Source organism: Diachasma alloeum, unplaced genomic scaffold (assembly GCF_001412515.2).
Source record: "Diachasma alloeum isolate Michigan unplaced genomic scaffold, Dall2.0 Dall_scaffold_00210, whole genome shotgun sequence".
Lineage (NCBI taxonomy): Eukaryota > Metazoa > Arthropoda > Insecta > Hymenoptera > Braconidae > Diachasma > Diachasma alloeum.
The window spans coordinates 2,445,454-2,464,123 of NW_021680375.1; the positions used below are offsets into that span (position 1 = coordinate 2,445,454).

The following is an 18,670-nucleotide window of genomic DNA, read 5'->3' on the forward strand; positions in this document are numbered from 1 at the left end:
ATCCGTCCGGAGTCAATCCAAACAAAGAGTTTAGGTTGTTGTGAGTCCGCATGGTGATATAATGAAGAAAAATACAGCGAAGTCGTTTCTCAAGTGGTTTCACATATTCCTTTCATTAATAATACTCGTGAGCTATATTCATTATATATTTTTTCATTTCTATTAAATAGTGACCAGCGGTAGTAGAATAATTGAAAATTTTGTGCATTTTAGAGCGCCGCAATCTACATATTCGTTTTCACATGTCTAATGAAACCTAAACTTTCCACGTATTTGCCTTATTTATATGATTATTCATCAAAACCGGTGCTTTTTCTACTCGTTGGATCCGCATTGGCAGTTGCTGTGTCATTTGTGGGGATTATCTCTGTTTGGCAAGAATGGATTCGAGGGATCGTTACTGTAACTATTTACAATTATTGATTTCTACTTTTTCAATTAATCAATAAGATTGCCAAAAATTTTCAATCATTTCTTTTCGTTAAATTGGGATACATTTTTTCAGTTCACACTGTTCATTGTGTATTTGTTGATCTCAATGATTGCGCTCGCAACAACAGCATACTTTTTATCATCATCGGTCGATGAAAGGATGCATTTCAGCTTAAAAACGGATATGGCCAACTATGAATCCAATAAAAAAATAGTTGATAATCTACAAATTCAGGTGAAACTTTGATAGTGCTTCCGAATGGAAGCTTTGTAATCGTTCAAAATTAAGTTTCCAAATTTTTGTGTCATATGTTTTAAAAAGTCTAAATACGCAATTTTTAGATTATGTCTGTATGTATGCATGTATGTATGTATGTATGTGTGTGTACTTTTTTTCAATTTTTTTTTGCAATTTTCTTTATAGGAGCTTGATGAAATTTCATGAATTTTTCCATGGATATAGACGTTAACAGGGTCTATTCATCGACACCAATTAAAGTTGAATTATTCATAGAATTTGTGCAATATTGGTATTTTTAAAAAAATCGATTTTTCGACGCTCAGTCCAAGAATTGTTATCAGAATGAAATGAATCATGGCTTAAAAAATGTGCATTGATAGCCTCTTGATTTTATCAGAATATGAGGCGGATTGCATCTATCACTATTGAGCTACAGCATATAGTTTGTGAGATTTTTAAAAAAAATTTTTTCATTATCAACTGAAAAAATCAACAGTCATATCAATGATATCAAAATGTATCATATCAATGGTTCAAAAAGATTGTTTTGATGTTTTCTTGATGAAGTGCAAAGATGATGAAAACAGCATAACAATTTATTAAGTTGCATTTGTAGCAATATGAAGCTTTAGGTCATATGGAGGTCATATAGGAGTCATCTATGAGTTATATAGGGTCAGATAAAAGTTTTCGGGGTCATAAGGGGGTTATGAGGTCATTTGGAAGTTATCTGAGGTCATATGAGGATCGCATGGGATTATACGGGAGTCATGTGGAGATCATATGTGGCAATATGAGGGTCATATAGGCTCATAAAAGGGTTATATAGGGATCATAAGGGAGTCATGGGTGTCACTATTCAAAACAAAAAATAAGAGTAATAAATTTCAAAAATAGGGAATCCATTCGGAAGCATATTGCTAATTTATTAGCAACATAAACTATACTCATATACAGAAAATGCAATGATCAACTTGTTTTTTTACTTGCGAATGGAAGCATTATAAGCGTCTAATTTTGACATTCTCTAATTTTTATTGGAAATTGTAGAGAATGGTCTCAAATGTAAAAATACGAAGTTTGACGACCATGTCTGTATGTGACTAAAAAATGCAGCCAATTTTATGAAGATTTTTTCACACATCATCCATTTAGACATCGTTTGCAAAATTTGAGAAATCCTAGAAGCAGGGCAACAACGAAAATGATTTTCAAAGTTGCTGCTTATACATGAGGTTAAATGGATCGATAATTTCAGTATTTCTTCCACATTGCCGACTGGACGATAATGTAAAGGAAATGCTCGAGTTATCGATGCTTCCTTTAACCTTATGTATAAGCAACAGCTTTAATAGGATATTGTGTCATTAGGACCGTAGACGGAGAAACCGACGTCACGGTCCGTATGACACATACTATTTTTTGTCATGAAGGCCCGTTGAAGGTGAGGGGGAGGGGAAGGGGAGGGGGCGCAGAAGCGGGGCCCAGGGGCCGCAGGCCCCGGTGGGGGGAGGTTGCGGAGGGCGAAGCCCCCCCCACTGTAGAAAAACGAAATGACAAGTGAAGAGAAAATATTGAAGAAAAAGAGATGCAAAATCCTAAATTGAGATTCGAAAGAACGAATGCAAAAGTTGTAATTCACGGAGTCTGTCAAAAACATTCAAAAAACATCTAGATGAGAATGGAAATCTTCCTCCTCCTGAAATGGAAATTGCAACAAATTGAAAGAATAAAAAGAAGGATTAATCATTTTTCTAAATTTATTCTCATGAGAAAATCAACGTGTGAACATCTACAGTTTACAACTTTTCTTTTTCATCGTTCCTCTTCTTCTCACAACATACTCAAATTTTTCATCACATTTTAATAGAAATATATATATAATCTATTCAAAATAGATATATAACGAGAAAGTGAATATAATCTCTTTATTAAACTAATATTTTGACAATATAACCCTCAAGTTACGACTGACTCCCTAGCAACGGAATAACAACTCCTGATGTCATCGGCAATGACGGTGGCGCATCGTATTAGTGGTGAACGATCCGCCGAGTTTTCAAGCAAGTGACAGCGATAACCGCACACTTCATGTTGTATTCCTACGAAGGTTTTGTGGGTTGCCCATCTAGAAACTGTATGTTTTTATTGTCCTAGGGCTGCTAACTCGAGTTAACCATACCTGTGCTTCGTTTAACGGACCTGGTCTGTTAAACGCCATTTAGCTTCCCTCAAGACAGCTATAGTAGGCGCTACCTAACGGGCCTGAATGACGAAAAAATCATTTTTGTTGTTGCCCTCCTTCTGGAATTTCTCAAATCTTGCAAACGGTGAATAAATGGCTTCAATAATGTGTGAAAAAAACTTCATAAAATTGCATTTTTTGAATATCCTACTCCACGCCCGATTATCCTTAAGGGATGTGACGTTTGGAGTTTTCCCGAGTGGAAATTGCTTCAAGCCCACCTGAAGCACGATCAGAACTTGATCAGGTTTTTGTAAGGTTCAACTGATCCGGTGATTCCTGGTGAGAACCTGACCAAGTTTTGATCCAGCAGCTCGGATCCGAAAAACTACAGGCGGATTCAGATCAAGTTCTGATCAGGTAGACATGATCAGATGATGCCTGATGAGAACCTGACCAAGTTTTGATCCAGTAGATCGGATCCGAAAAACTGCAGGATGATTCAGATCAAGTTCTGATCAGGTAGGCACGATCTCACCCTGAGGTCGGCTGCCTGACCCCAATTTGAGCAAATTCGGATTTGATGTCTTTGATCGACATTTGAACGGTTTCAATTGAAGAGAAAATGATCAGATTCTGATCCAGTCCACCTGACATTAATTTCAATAAGTTTATCAAATAATTTAATTAACTATTATTATACTATTCAAATTAAGTTTTATCAACCATTATCAATAATTATTTTCAATCTTTAAAAAGGATCATTATACTATAATTGAAATAAATTAAATTAAATTAAATTAATTTAATTTAATGAATTAAATTGAATTAATCAATTTAATGAACAACCAGCCCTTCTCAAATGTACAGAAGGGAGGGATGATGATGCCGTAAATACGTATTAGAGGAGTATCAAACTTACACGTAAATGATCTTGAGAAAAAAAATCACCAAATGTCTATTTATTCATTAGTGTTATTGTTATTATCATTATTATTATTCATTAATGAAATAAATAAAAATTTAATTGAACATATTTTATCTCTGAGAATACACACGTACATCCGCGAGATCAGGAATAATCGTAAATTCAACGAATACCCCGATACAAATCATACAGGCAATATACAGGTTACTCAATAGTAATAGCGCGATAGCGTAGTGGTTAGGGCATAGGATTAGTAATCATAGGGTCCCCGGTTCGATCTCCAGCATCGGTAAAAAAATAATAAGCTTTTTCAGAGGTAATGACAGTAGAGATTCATTAAGAGAGGCGGCCTACGGTGAAAGAATTGAATTATCTTTTGTTTTGGATTAATTATCATTGATAATTGTTATTGATACTGACTGACAGGTCATCCGGTTTTCATACACTTGACTTGATCAAGTTCGGATCCATTCGTCCTGATCAAATCCGGATTGGTCAGAGGCGTAACATATCTGATCAAGACCGAATCCGTCAACTTGATCAATACCTGATCAGTGGTCAGGTCTAACCTGATCCAAAGTTGATCAAGACCTGACCGGCATTTCCACTCGGGTTTACCCGGAGGTAAAACTCACTGAAAGTTCTTTCTCACTATAATTCTTTGTATTTTCTTTGGTTGTCACTCCGACCCCGACTATCTTCGGCGGTGAGCTCACGGGGGATCCGCTCACTCGGAGGGATGTTGAAGGAAATGAAGGGAGAAGTTCTCAATAACCACTCGCGTACTTAAGGGTGCCAAGTGAATTTGGCGATGACCTTGAAAATTGACATTCACCAACAAAGTTATAATTTTTTTAATTAATAGTATTAGACAGATGGTGAACATCGGTGACAATTTTAAAATTTTAGAACTTATGGATATCGAGAAATTAAATAAACAAAATCAGTCTTATACACGGCCTCTTATGGAGTTTTGATTAAATTGAACGTTGCAACCCCCTAGGAACTCAAGAAAAATTTGAAAAAATTTGAAGATGTGGGGAATGATGTGGTCAATGTGATGGCGACAAAAAACAATGGGGTACCGGGGTAAATAAGAGAGATATTTCAACCCGCCGTACCCATTTGATCCCATGCTTTCTCGAGGTTCGTCACGCGAAATAGAGGATTTTCCGCATTTATTTTCTCGATGTCTAGTTCCGGTTGCGGGTTTGAAATTTCGTCGGATGGATGAATACATATTTCTCCAATGATGGAGGGAAAGAAAAAAATTTTTAAAAATCTTTTTTCAAATTCACTTGGCACCCTTAAGTTAAAAGGACGATATAGTGAAACCGATAATGGTACACGCTATTGGTTCTACTCGGGTTGGTATACGCGGTTCTAAGGGGACTCACCTTGGGACTTTGACTCTTGTGTGGCTTAAGGCCGGAGCTCAGAGATCCGCTCTGTTTAGCTCCTGATCGTACTCTGCCTCTTTCAGAGTCCTCGAAACTCGTCAAAGCCCCAGCTTGCTGCGTTAAGCAATCTCACGGTTAGCTTTACCAATACTACTTTATGTCGTCATTGACATGAACTAAAACAGTCAAACAATTCAGTACACCTGAACTGGACTCTGCCTAACCGTGGGACTGCTCACCAAGATGCCCAAATGACACCGCGGAATTGCTGACCAGTGTCTGGATGACAGGAAAGAGAAATCATATTTCTCGTTCCCAACATTCAGACACTAGAAGATTTAAAATTATTACAGCTAAATCGACGTATTGGTCGATCCCAATACGTCACAGGGCCTAAGGTAATTCCAAGAAATCTGAAATTTTGACAAATTATAGGTTTTAATTTGCAGTTGACGTGAATAACTGCTCAATATTCCACATAATTTTTCTACAGTAGGGAATGATGCTTTATCCTACGCGTTTGGTAAAATTTCACTTCCAGTCGTCCGGTGTGCAAAATTTTACTGTACAGTAGGATAATTTTTACATTCCTAGATGTGTTTTTTTACTGAACGGATCGTAAAATAGTCTCCACAAACAGGTATTTGTTCATTGAATTGCATTTCGCTCCACGATCGCTTTTCGTACAGTAAAATTCGCCACGATTTTCTAGGTAATTTTTATCCAACTTTTCACTCTGTGTATACATACATATGAACATCATCTGAATTCACTAACCTACCACAAAGACTTGGAACCTTAACGTAGCTCTACCCTTAGGAAGTTATTTTTCAGTAGTAATTATTATTAAATTATCGGGTATTTCCCGATAGCTTCGTTGCAGACAAATAAGGGTGTCAAGTTTTGTAATTTAAAATATCCCGAGCGCTTGTGCGATGGATTTTTCTGCAAAACTTGGCACGATCCTTTATTTGCAGGGGAGCTTAAGGGAAATACCCGATTAATTTTGAAGCTTGGGTATTTGTCGGATTATTTTTCTCAATCGGATGTTGGCCAATCAGAGTGCAGTGGACAACATCAGGAGGTAAATTAGGGAAGATTTGAACAAATTATGTTAATAGAGTAACCCGATTTCCATAGACTGTCAAAAGCAAGATTCAATCTGAAATGAGCCAAGAAAATGAAGAGCTACTGCGAAAATATTAATAGTAGTCTCAAATACTCCGCTCTGATTGGTCGAAATCCGATTAAGAAAAATAATCAATTAAAATATTTTTTAAAAACTATGAACAATTACTCGTAAAATCGATGAAATTCGAAATGGTAATTTTTTTCGCCATTCAATTACCGTTGTCGGTGTTGTAAATAATAATGTTTAAAAACTATAACTTGACTCAGGGTTTTATGTGAAAATCGCCGAATGTTGCATACCTCCGATCTGATTTTTTACTAAAAATGTGAAACAATTATCACAAATATTAAGAGTTGTTTAATCATGATTTATCGTTCAGTTTGTTTTTTCATTAACAATATTCGTCCAGAATCACCGAAGACTGAAAAATAGCCATGACAACAACGTCTCCTACCTCTCATATGGTCGTACAGTGTTGTCACGAGTATTTTTAAATTAGTCAATTCAACAACTGTTTATTCATACATTTAGTTTGAACAATTAGAGAATGACATAATTCTTATGTTCCTGACCTGAATAATTCATTTTGATAATTTGGACATAAAAACAATCATTTTTAGAATTTCTTCTTTGTGAAACCATTCAATGACTCGAGCCGTAAGGGTTGAGCTACTTTAACCTTCGTTTGATCACCAAGCGTGACCCTGGAGGAGAAATGGTGCTTGCCTCTACTACAGTAAGAGAATCAACACGATCAGAAGAAGAAGAAGCGTGACCCTGCAAGTTGGTCACCTCATGAGGCATTCACCCGGACATCGGCTTAATCTTATTTTTTAATTACAGTTAAATTTTGAATAAGTCAATTACTAGTATTACTCGCCAATTTTTTGATTATTAAGTTAACCATCAATTTAAGTATTTAAATTTTGAATTATTTTATCCATCATCAACTTAAATATTCAAATTCCGAATTATTTGATCAACCAATAATTGAGAAATTTAAAATACCAATTATTATATTATTTTTCAAATTTCAATGAAGATAAGTAAATCTTAATTATTGTAAGGTGCAGCTTCTCATAATATTACTAAAGGAATGACTGATGCAGATCTATGGATTCACCGCACACGGCGGTGAATCCCCCAATTTAATCTAAATTAAATTTAAACGATTACAATGTTTCCGTTTGGAAGAAAAAATGGAAAATTCGAACACGTTTCGTTACGAGTATAGAGGGATAATTAATTTGTCATAAATAATTATATATGGGAATATGTTTATAGTTATCATGCTGTGGTCTCAAGGATTTCACCGATTGGGCCGAATTTCTGGACTACATCCCCGGTTCCTGTTGCCAATCGCCGGCCTTCTGCGATACTTCAGAAGTATCGAAACTTCATTTAGCTGGCTGCTACACGGCCCTGAAAGACATTGTTGAATACTCCGTAACAATGATTTTTGTTGTCCTTGTTGGTCTCGCCATAATCGAGGTAAGATACCATCCAAGACGAAATGGATAACAATAAAATTACAAGACAAACATTGATTATAATTTATAAAAAGTCAATTCGAGTTCAGTGCGATTACCCCACATTGTACAGTATATTTTATCCTTACAAATTAATCGGCTCATTCATTCTGATAAAGCCGAACGATAAGATAAAATCGTGCGAATCGTAAACGGCTTGTGACTAATGGCAAATCTTCCGGTTTATTGCACTATCCTCGGTAATAGTTCGATTTTTTTATCCAGATTTGCTCCATCATCAGTTCCATCTTTCTCGTGGCTTGCTTGAGGCGAGAAAGGAAGGGCGAAAACGATAATAGTGCGAGAGATTCGATCCAACTACCGCGAGTTCACAATCCTCTGGGACAGAATGCAACGCCAAGTATTACGATAACAAGTCCAGGAGGAACAGCGGATGAGCCTTTGGAGCCAGTTTATGTCAGACGTCCCATTGAGAGACCCATTATTTTTGCCTATAGGAGCCCACATGAGGATTATCTCCATCGACCACCGCAATATCGCTTTGACAGCCGAAGGTAAGAGAATATTCAGTATGTCGACGCTAGTATTTTATCATCTTTCAAATTTGGTTGGTGCATATATGAAGAGAAACGAAATCCTTACGTCTTCGGAAAAGAATTCAATCGGGATTCTATAGAAATCCTGTCTGCATTTCTCAAATTTCTACGGTAAATTTCGTGAATGTTCTACGTGGTAAAAACAGTTGATAGAAAGAACCGAGGGGCTGGTCACTGAAGAAATCACTGGACCAGTCGATGGAAAATCAAGGGAAAAATCACCAGAAATCACTGGAAATTCAGTGATTTCCATGTCCGGTAGTGATATTTCTAATGACTTCGGGAAATCACCGGAAATCAGTAGAAATCAAAAGAATTCAGGTGATTTCCGAAATAATTAGAAATCATCGATGAAAGTGAAACCCATATTTCTTATTCAAGCTCACTCATACAATCCCTTCTGACCCTCATGACCTTCTTATGCACATGTCATTTGATTCTTACGGGAAGATTACGATTCCTTTGGCGCCGCTATTTGACATACATTTTCCGCACCATTTTTCCTCAGGTATACGGGGAAAATTAAAAAGTCCCTCCATTAGTTTCTGGGATATAAGCATTTCAATCCTCATTTTTCAAACCACGAACATTTCCATAAAGCTTCGTATAGGTATTTGACATACCAATTCATGCAGTCACATTCCCACATTTGAATTCAATGATTATACTTACCATCAAAACCACAAAACTCTATTTTAATGGAAATTTTTTTGTTGGAGATTCTTTGATTGAATTTTTTTCTAAAAGAAATTGCAACAACAATCGCAAAAATTCAGCCAACAAAATCAGCAACAAAAAAATTTTCAGTACAAAATGCATTCAACCGAGGCAGTGTCACCTTTGTGACCCCCGTGACCCTATCGAGTTCTTTTTTTTTATGTTACCCTTGTGACTTCGTGACCTTAGTAACTCCTTTTTTATGACCTTTGTGACATCACCGTAAGTTGGGCGAGCACCTGATACATAATCGAAAGTTGCCGGGTTCAAATCTCAGTCTGGACTTTCGAATTTTTTCGGTAAATTTGTCTTGTCAACTAATATTGAGAATTATTCTGGTTCGCCTCATACCTATTCTATACTCCTATCCAGCAATATCCAGTGGCGCCACAAAATGTGGAACGCTATAGCGCTATATATATATAAACCTCCGTCTTCGTTGAAGAATCTCTATAATTCAGGAGAAATAATGGAGTGAATTTTTTCATTCTTTCTCCCGTAATTCTGGGGAAAAATGGTACGGAAACCATAAGTTAAATCGTGGCGCCAAAGAAATCGTAATCATACCATTCTTACTATCACATTCATAAGGCCCTTCTATATAAACTCTTCGGTTCCCCGAATCTTACTCATGCGCGACTATCGACAGATGCTCCACTTTGGCTCTGAAATCATAATTATTCGAGTGATTTCTTGAAATCAAGAAATCATGATTCCTCATTCTTATCGAGAAATCACCGAAATCATTCAAGAAATCACAGAAAATCAGTCAATTCTGGAAAGCATTGAGCCATCTCATTAAGAAGTGACCAGCCTTTCGATGTAGACCATATTTACTTGAGAGAAGTTGATTATTTTCAGTGACTTAAGTTCCGCGTTATATCGAAATATTGGAAGTGAATAAAAAAAAATCATGAAAACAATAAATACTTGAACTGACGATTCTTCTTCGCGATTTAAGTGAGGTCATTTGTGACAAAATCAGACTTGAGTACAAGAATATTTTAAAGCATGATATCGTTTTCGGACCACGTGAATTGAGATACTTTGGAGAATTGAGATACTTCCTCAGTATAATTTTGCAGTATAGAGTGGGGCTAAACATCAAAGATGCCGATTTGTTTTTCTAGTTTAACGAAAATTCGTGATCCTGTTATACATTTTCAATGATTTCTCAAAATATATGCAGCAATAAATTATGAAATTGCAGAGATATATTCTAGGAATGTGTTCGATGATGTCAATCGGGTATTTGCATTGCTTGTACATTGTCGATGCTCATACTGAACATTGGAAAGGGACTCTCGTAAGACGCTGTACAAACGATATTTTTAATCATTTTGACGTGGATACGTCTATGTTTTCGTTTTGAGGGGCATTTTGTGCATAGGTAGATATTTACTAACGCCATCTGTTGGCGTATAGGGAAACTAAATCGGTAAGTACGGAATTCACTTTACCGACTGTCATTAAACATGGACTTGGATTTTTTTTTGTACAAAAAACTGAGCAGTCAATTGTGTTCAGACTTTATGTGACATATTTCTGGCTATTTCAAGAATTTTTCCTCAAAATTTCACATTTTTGCTTCCGAATGAAAGCTTTGTAATCGTTCAAAATTAAGTTTCCAAATTTTTGTGTCAGGGTAACTAAATATGATCTAAAAAGTATAAATATGCGATTTTTAGATGGTGTCTGTATGTATGTATGTATGTATGTCTGCGTGTATGCTTTTTTTCAATTTTTTTTTCGCAATTTTCTTTATAAGAGTTTGATGAAATTTCATGAATTTTTCCATGGATATAGACGTTAATAGGCTCTATTCATCGACACCAATTAAAGTTGAATTATTCATAGTTTGTGAAATATTGGAATTTTTTTAAAAATTGATTTTTCGACGCTCAGCCCAAGAATTATTATCAGAATGAAATGAATCATGGCTTAAAAAATTTGTATTGATAGCCTCTTAATTCTATCAGAATATGATGTGGATCGCATCTATCACTGTTGAGCTACAGCATATAGCTTGTGAGATTTTTTTTTCATTTTTTTCATGATAAATTAGAAAAATTGACAGTCATATTAATGAAATCAAGGCTCTAAATAGATTGTTTTGATGCTTTCTCGATGAAGTGCAAAGATGATGAAAACAGCATAACTATTTATTAAGTTGCATAGTAGCAATATGAAGCTTTAGGTCATATGGAGGTTATATGGGGGTCATATATGCGTTATATGGGGTCATGTAAAAGTTGTACGGGGTCATATGGGGGTTATATGAGGTCATTTGGAAGTTATCTGAGGTCATATGGTGTCATAATGGGCTCATATGAGATGATACAGGGTCATATGGGGTTCATATGGGTTCATATGAGAATCGCATGGGGTTATACGGGAGTCATATGGAGGTCATATGTGGCAATACAAGGGTCATATAGGCTCATAAAGAGTAATATAGGGATCATAACGGAGTCATATGGGTGTCACTATTCAAAACAATAAAAAATAAGAGTAATAAATTTCAAAAATAGAGAATCCATTCGGAAGCATCGCTAATTTGTTAGCAACATAAACTATACCCATATACAGCAAATGCGATTATCCACTTGTTTGTACATTGTCGACTGTTCCCATATAACTGACTGAGGAAGTATCTTCAGCGATTGAAGAAAAATTACTTGTCTCGAGTAAATATGTTCCAAATGTTAGAAATTTTTGTTCTCAGTGTACAATTGTATGCCTCAAATATGTTTATCTTGAATGACACTTTCGTTTCGAAATGGAATCACGAAACGTATCGGTGTGAAAAGAGTAGGAAGTCCTTCAATGTATTAGAGTGCCATAAGAAAGGCCCAGCTGTGCACGCCCACTACCTCAAAATGGTGAAGAGTGGGGGGGTTACTGTCAGGCAAAAGTTTAAATTTTAGCCGCTAAACAATGGATTACATTCGCTCGAAAATAATTAATCCCAGTTCATTTAATCATTTCAGAATCAGTTTCACCAACAATAAGCAAGGAAAACACACACCCCATGTCTACGACTCTTCCAGATACTCTTGATAAAGAATCTCCCCAGTAGATCTGAATCGTAAATTAATGCAAATCACCACGATTCTTCGCACTCATTATTAAATTATTATTCAAGTATTTATATTACATACACTCCATAAAATTGCACATCATCATTAAAGCACTAGATGTCTGTATTAGAAGTTCATATGCAAGCGGTATATTTATTCTGCTTCTTAACTATCACAATACTAATCTCATTCTAAATCATCTTGTCAGGTTGCACTAAATGTTAAATAGATTTGATATTCATTGTTAATTGTTGCACCGTGGAAGATTTTTTTTGTTAGATGATGGTTGGTAATATTTAAAAAATAATTGTATGTAGATATATTTTTCGTGAGTGTTACCAATAAAGTTTACCTTCTTGTTAAGTAGTTTTCACATTCAATATTTGAGTAATTCGCTTTTTCAGTAGAAAAAACGAATTACTCCTCCTCTCATTTTTCCCCCTCTTTTTTTACCGCCATCGCGAGACAGCATGCGAGCACGATACCAGCGACCTATCACAAAAACAGAATGTATAGCGTAAAATTCATTTTATTATGATGTCGCTGGATAAGGTCCTGCAGTTGTATGCCAAATCGATGCTAAAAGGAAAGAAAAATAAATACCTCAACAAAAGCGATTCCGATACCGACGCCAATCAGGACGCGAGCATTTTTCTCTACCCTCATCTTCAATTGTAAGTAGCAACCTTCGCTGTAAACTTCCACGGTCGATTCAAGACACTGAGTTGTTTCATCAGCCCCTCTACAACATGAAAAGGGTAGACTTCCTCGTTCTAGAACGCCAGCTTCAATCCAATCTCTTTCTGACTCGATACCACAGCATTTGAGCTGAAATATACGAAGAGAAAATTCAATAAAAATTACCACAAAAAACATTACCACAATTACATTTCAAAACGTAATCTGCGAGCGAAGTAAAATACAATAAAAAGTGTGAGTCGGAATTGAAATTGTACGAATCGCCACGTAAATTCTATTATTTGTTCCGTAATTATTAACCACCCGTCTGATGACTCACCGCTGTGGGGACAACAAGTCGTTCCGTAATTTTTCCTCAACGATTGAAAAATTTTACTCAACGGAACGTAGAAATAACTCACCAGCTTTATAAAAATTGTTGAACGAAGCATAATAAGTCGGGAAGTTTTTGTACGATTTTACTTCTTTGGGAAAAATTACGGGACAATTTCGAACTTTGTTCGGTAATGAACCGGAAAATTCCCTGAACCTTTCAGATTTCTTCTCCTCCATTTCTATAAAAATTGTTGGAAAATGATTTCGCATTGCGGATTACGTGAATTATTCCGTAATTTTTACTGAATATTTCTTTCCGTGTAAACAGAATATTTTGCTATGTGAACTATGTGAACAATGAATTATTATATAACAAAAAATATATAGTAAATTGACAATGAGTTTAATAACACGTTGATGATGAATTGTTAAAGAGAAAACAGAAAAGTCGCAATAAATTTTTGTATTTTCTCAACCGAAACAACCACAAAATCGATTCTGCACGACACAATATGTGCAAGGAATATCATCGCCATCAGCAAAGCCCAGAGACCGTGCACTCACGCGCTCCGAGATCCCCTATCAAATGTGGCTTTTAACCTACTTTGACCGTTTTCATATTTTTGCTTCCGAATGAAAGCTTTGTTTTTGATCGATTTTTCGATTTTCTAATTTTGATTGCAAATGGTCTAAAATATTATGAAACGTGACGACATGATGTTTTTACGATCACGTCTGCGTGTATGGATCCGATAACTTGCGTTTTTGGTGATTAATTATTAGAAAATTCAACATAAATACGGTGAAATTTGTAGATAAATATCTGAAATTTCGGCTCATTGTAGTTATTATTGAGCTAAACTTTAACGCGCTGTTTCAGCCCGATCGGTTCAGTAGCTCCTGACATATAACAACTTGTTTAAATTTCGTTTTTCCTCATGATCTCAAAAACTACTGCACCGATTTCAATTTTTTTTTCAAAAATACTCGTCTCGATAGCCTGTACGTAAGTCAATCAAAATATATAGACTCTTTAATACACAGTTCGGAAATACTGCGGTTTTTCCGTTTTTCATGAAAAATCTTGTCCGCACGATAAATTGTGAAAAAACGGAGATAGCAAGTTGAAATTTGGTATGGTTCTACCTCTCATAATACTAAAGGTTGGTATTTTGGATAGGCCCAATCGACCGAGCGCTTCCTGAAATATGCAACCTTCTACGTAAATATATTTCTTCAAATATCTCATGCACTACTTGGCGGATTTCAATTTTTTTTTTTCAAAATACTCGTCTCGACTGCACTAGTTTGGAAGATATTTGTGGAAAACGATTTAAAAACAAATCGCTTCTTCTCAAACACTATTAGATCGATTGGGCTGCAATTTTGCACGGAGTTAGTCCTCATTAAGACCTATAATCTGACAAAATTCCAGCTTTTTGGAAATTACTTCAGCAGACATGGTCGTCAACCTTCGTATTTTTACGTTTCAAATATTAATTCTACATCAATTCCAAATAAAATTCGGGAATGTTAAAATTGTCTCAATTATCATTAAAACGACATACTTCAGGTTCCTCTTCATCGAATAAACAGATGTTATAGATATATATTTTATTTTTTTTTTTATTCATATTTCTTTCCTACTACCATTACGGTTTTATACACGGAGAGAAATGTACGAGAAAAATTACCGTGCCCGCACAGTAAAGTTGGTTCAGATGGTCTTTCCAGGCCAAATGTACCGCAAAGAGTAGGAAAAAGTACTGTTGCACGAGTCATTTTTCGGATAAATGTGGGGAAAAATTCTTGTGCAGCACGGTAAAATCGAAGCGACAGTGAATTTTTACGAGAAATACGAGAAAAATTATGACACTGACTGGCAAATTTTTCCGGTGCTCTACCAGAATCCTAGGACCCGATCGCGCATTCGTAAGATTTCGGTACTCTTCGTCCCCCCTCCGCAACCACGAACATCGACTCAACGTGACCAGATGATTTATTCCGTCGCCTCCTCTAGCCTCCTCTCTCACATATCTCCTTACTGAAACCCCAGGTTAATGTTTTTCATAATATCAATTCAGTGAAATATTAATTAGTGTTGTGATAAAACGGTTAAGAAATAAAATAAGTGCCCTTTATTTTCGCTTCATGAGGTGTATAACGCTGTAGATATACATTGGCCTGTCAAACGTTCCACATACGTTTGCCGCGCATTCCGCTTTTAATATGGGAGAGAGGATATGGAGGAGAGGTTAAAATAAAATTAATAGGATGATATGCTGAATGACAATGTTTACTCATTTTTAACTATTGAATGAAATTTATCATGTAATAGAAAACAGTCAGGGATCAAGCTTTTATTGTGCGTTACCGGAATTTTTACTATGCAGCACCGGAATTTTTCTGGTGCTAGACAATTGAACCCACTTTACCAGACGGCACGGTAATTTTTGCCTGAATTTCGCCTGAAAAATTCTGGAATTTTTTTCTCCGTGTAGGCTCCCCATTCGTCTGCCTTGCCTCTCCCACTTCTCTCTTCTGATTTTTTCCGCTTTATAGATATATATTATTTCATATTTGAAATTTCATCAAATAAAATTTTTTTGTTCATTTGTATACCCTCTCGGGTTTTTACGATTCGCTCCCTTCCCACCCCGAAAAACCTCACTTGAGGTTTCCTAAAATAATATGAAATAATGAATTATATTATGTCTATAGTATATAGAAGCGATTGATATGCAAAATGACCATTCAAAGCAAATTGTTATTGTTATTTATTATAAAAAAATTAGATTATATTAATATAAAAGCAATTTCTTCCTTGTTTTTTTTTTTCAAACTTCACTTACCTTCATTTGTACATCATCCCATGCTACTTTGTCTGCTTGTGACTGACTATAGTTCTTCATTGAATATCTCAGTGATTCCTTCATAACTTCTGAGAAGTTATTTCGGAACACCGCTGCAGCGATTCCGACTGCTAATTCGATGATGAAGATGATGACCAGGGCTCCAGCAAACTAGCAATCATTCAATTTATATTTCACCAAATCATTGGAAGATTTATTAATTTAAATCCTAAAACTAAGTTTCAGGATTTTCGTTTTAGGATTTCATCCTTTTTCCGAACTCTTCGTCATGAAAAAGGATGAAATAATAATAACGAAGAACTCACCGCCAAGAGAAGTGTATAATTTTCCTTGATAGCCCCATAGCATCCCAAGAATGCAATAATAAACACAATAGCGCCTGCGACAATCAGAACCACCGGTGGAGCCAAAATCTTACCGTCCATAAAATGACTGAACTCCCCAACATCTGCCAGGACTATACCTCCAGCTGCTATAATCGCAACGCCGGAAATCTTCAAAAGACACAAAACACCATATGCAAACTCCGTTTCATAATTCTTTTGCGAAACAACTCTCCGTTCCTTACCGCAAAGATCAGATTAAAAATAAACAGAATGTATTTGATGACACTCATCCCACAAGTCTCCATGATGATCTTTATATTTATCAACAATGATCAAGAAGTTACGAATAATGCGACTGAAATGGAACCGCGATCGAATGACGGAGAACCGTCGGCTCCAACAGTCGCGCACCTAATGCTACCGCAAGCTCCCCATGTAGTAGAAAAGCTAGTATGGTTTCGATCGAAATTCCTAGAATGTTCTGCCCAGCACCTCATTGGTCACACATGAGCATAGATTCAGGATATCATTGACCATTTTACTTCCATGCGAAAATGAATTGGTGGCAGTAGTGGCTGATTGGTTGCCTCCTTCATAACAATGTGTGTCACTGTATCACCATAGACACCACAGTCTCTAAAGAGCAATGAAGGATTACGTTGGTATGTGGGTTGAGGTCGATCTGAAACACCATGAGCTTTCATATAGGACACTCGATGCCTAACCCATCTACGCCTCAAGCATTTGCTTTATTAAGCCCTCAAGGTCGCTGCTCATACTGTATAGAGTGAATATCCTTTAGCTTCAGCGGTCATAATTATCCTTTAGCTTATCACCCCAAAGTTGATTATGATCAGTAAAGTCAATTATTAACCCTTATTTAGATATTATTTAGGTATTAAGTTAAAATTCCGATAGCTGATAGAAAATTTTTGTTTGTCTGGCGAACAACAAATATGAGAAGCACGATCAGTTTGAAGGGACCAATTATATACACTAGACTCGCTCTCGTTACAGTCGCGTTTCCCCTTATTACGATTTTTCGTTGCTCGAGCGCTCCTCCCACTCCTTCCACCTTTGACTCCTGAATGTAAACACTTCAATGTGTTCTTAGATGCGGCGTTATTTTGCATTTCCGCGAACACGAAACCGTAAAGTACTTGTAAAAAAATGAATTCAGTCCACACGTGACCGTCATGGAGAGAAGGTAAATTATATATTTCCGTATGCTTGAGTGTTTATTAAAGTGTACAGTCAATTTTTAAACAAAGTTGACCGCTAGAGGACTAATCCATAGGAAAAAGGGGGGTACACATCCCACCACTAGGCATTTGTACCTCCCCGATGCCATGTTTAAGAAAAATGAAGAAAGTGGCTAATTATAGATTATAAAATCGACAAAATTTTTAATCCAAAAAATTTCATTATTGAATTTTTCAATGCGAAACCCAAAAAATTATTCTCTATTTGGCACTAAAAAATTATAATTCATATAGATAAAAAAATGTATTGATAAAAATTTAGTTAATAATAAAGCAATTAGTCAACTAAAATGCAAATTAAAATGATCAGAAGAATAGAAATTTAAAAAATTGTCGAAATAGTAAAAAAAAATTCGTATTTCTTATTTTACCTTTATCGTCCGTAGTTCCGCATAGTGGGAGTAGGGAAATACACAGATGCGTTCTCGGAATCGAGTTCCCCTACGGGCCCACAAGTGCGACTACATCGAGAGTCTACTGTACAGTCTCATCTTCGTATAAGATACCACAGGGACTGTAGGGGAATCAAATTCCGAGAATTGTGTACCTCTACTTTACTTGCGCTGATGGAATAAGGAAATAGAAAGTGTAAATTCAATAGAAAAAATTAATCAAAAATTTGTAAATTGATTGTGGTCTATGACTTTAAATATTGTTATCTGTTGTGTTGGACGAATGTGAAGAAAAAAATCAATTTGACAGAGAAAAAAATTGATACAATATTTTGTTGAAACTTTGAACCAATTGCGTTCATGAAAAAATACATGAGTGAAGAAACATAGGTGTATAGAAAGTATAGTATATAAAAAAAATATGGAAAACAAAAAAGTCAATTTTTAAAAATAATAATTCGTTTGAGTGAAATATATGAATGTCACAAAAAATGAATTTGATAGAGAAACATATTGATGCAATAGTTTGTTGAAACTGTTAGGCAATTGCATCCACGAGAAAATACATGAGTGTATAAATATAGGTGCATAAAAAGTATAGT

At 35.8% G+C, this 18,670-nt stretch overlaps 2 protein-coding genes across 4 annotated transcripts; one reads left to right on the forward strand and one right to left on the reverse strand.

Moving 5' to 3' along the window:
• On the forward strand, positions 1-12,564 carry LOC107036581 (CD63 antigen). Of its 3 annotated transcripts, XM_015254627.2 has the most exons (6): positions 1-127; positions 214-402; positions 506-667; positions 7,603-7,809; positions 8,073-8,362; positions 12,112-12,564. In XM_015254627.2, the coding sequence occupies exons 1-6, from the start codon at positions 62-64 to the stop codon at positions 12,179-12,181; spliced, it is 984 nt and encodes a 327-aa protein (XP_015110113.1). In that variant the 5' UTR covers positions 1-61; the 3' UTR covers positions 12,182-12,564. The 3 variants fall into 3 exon arrangements, with proteins under 3 accessions (XP_015110113.1, XP_015110114.1, XP_015110116.1); XM_015254628.2 differs by lacking the exon at positions 506-667; XM_015254630.2 differs by lacking the exons at positions 214-402; positions 506-667.
• Positions 12,172-16,816, reverse strand: LOC107036583 (CD63 antigen). The gene is made up of 5 exons (XM_015254631.2): positions 16,657-16,816; positions 16,394-16,582; positions 16,068-16,238; positions 12,805-13,029; positions 12,172-12,693 (listed from the first exon to the last, which is right to left on the reverse strand). The coding sequence occupies exons 1-5, from the start codon at positions 16,717-16,719 to the stop codon at positions 12,631-12,633; spliced, it is 711 nt and encodes a 236-aa protein (XP_015110117.1). The 5' UTR covers positions 16,720-16,816; the 3' UTR covers positions 12,172-12,630.
• Between the last annotated feature and the right edge of the window lie 1,854 nt (positions 16,817-18,670).

Coding starts and splice junctions, on each gene's coding strand:
- LOC107036581 (XM_015254627.2), top strand. CDS start 62: ATGAAGAAAAATACAGCGAAGTCGTTTCTCAAGTGGTTTCACATATTC. Junction 668..7,602: donor TTGATAATCTACAAATTCAG/GTGAAACTTTGA, acceptor ATATGTTTATAG/TTATCATGCTGTGGTCTCAA. Junction 8,363..12,111: donor TATCGCTTTGACAGCCGAAG/GTAAGAGAATAT, acceptor TAATCATTTCAG/AATCAGTTTCACCAACAATA.
- LOC107036583 (XM_015254631.2), bottom strand. CDS start 16,719: ATGGAGACTTGTGGGATGAGTGTCATCAAATACATTCTGTTTATTTTT. Junction 16,239..16,393: donor ATTATACACTTCTCTTGGCG/GTGAGTTCTTCG, acceptor AATGATTGCTAG/TTTGCTGGAGCCCTGGTCAT. Junction 13,030..16,067: donor GGGATGATGTACAAATGAAG/GTAAGTGAAGTT, acceptor CGTATATTTCAG/CTCAAATGCTGTGGTATCGA.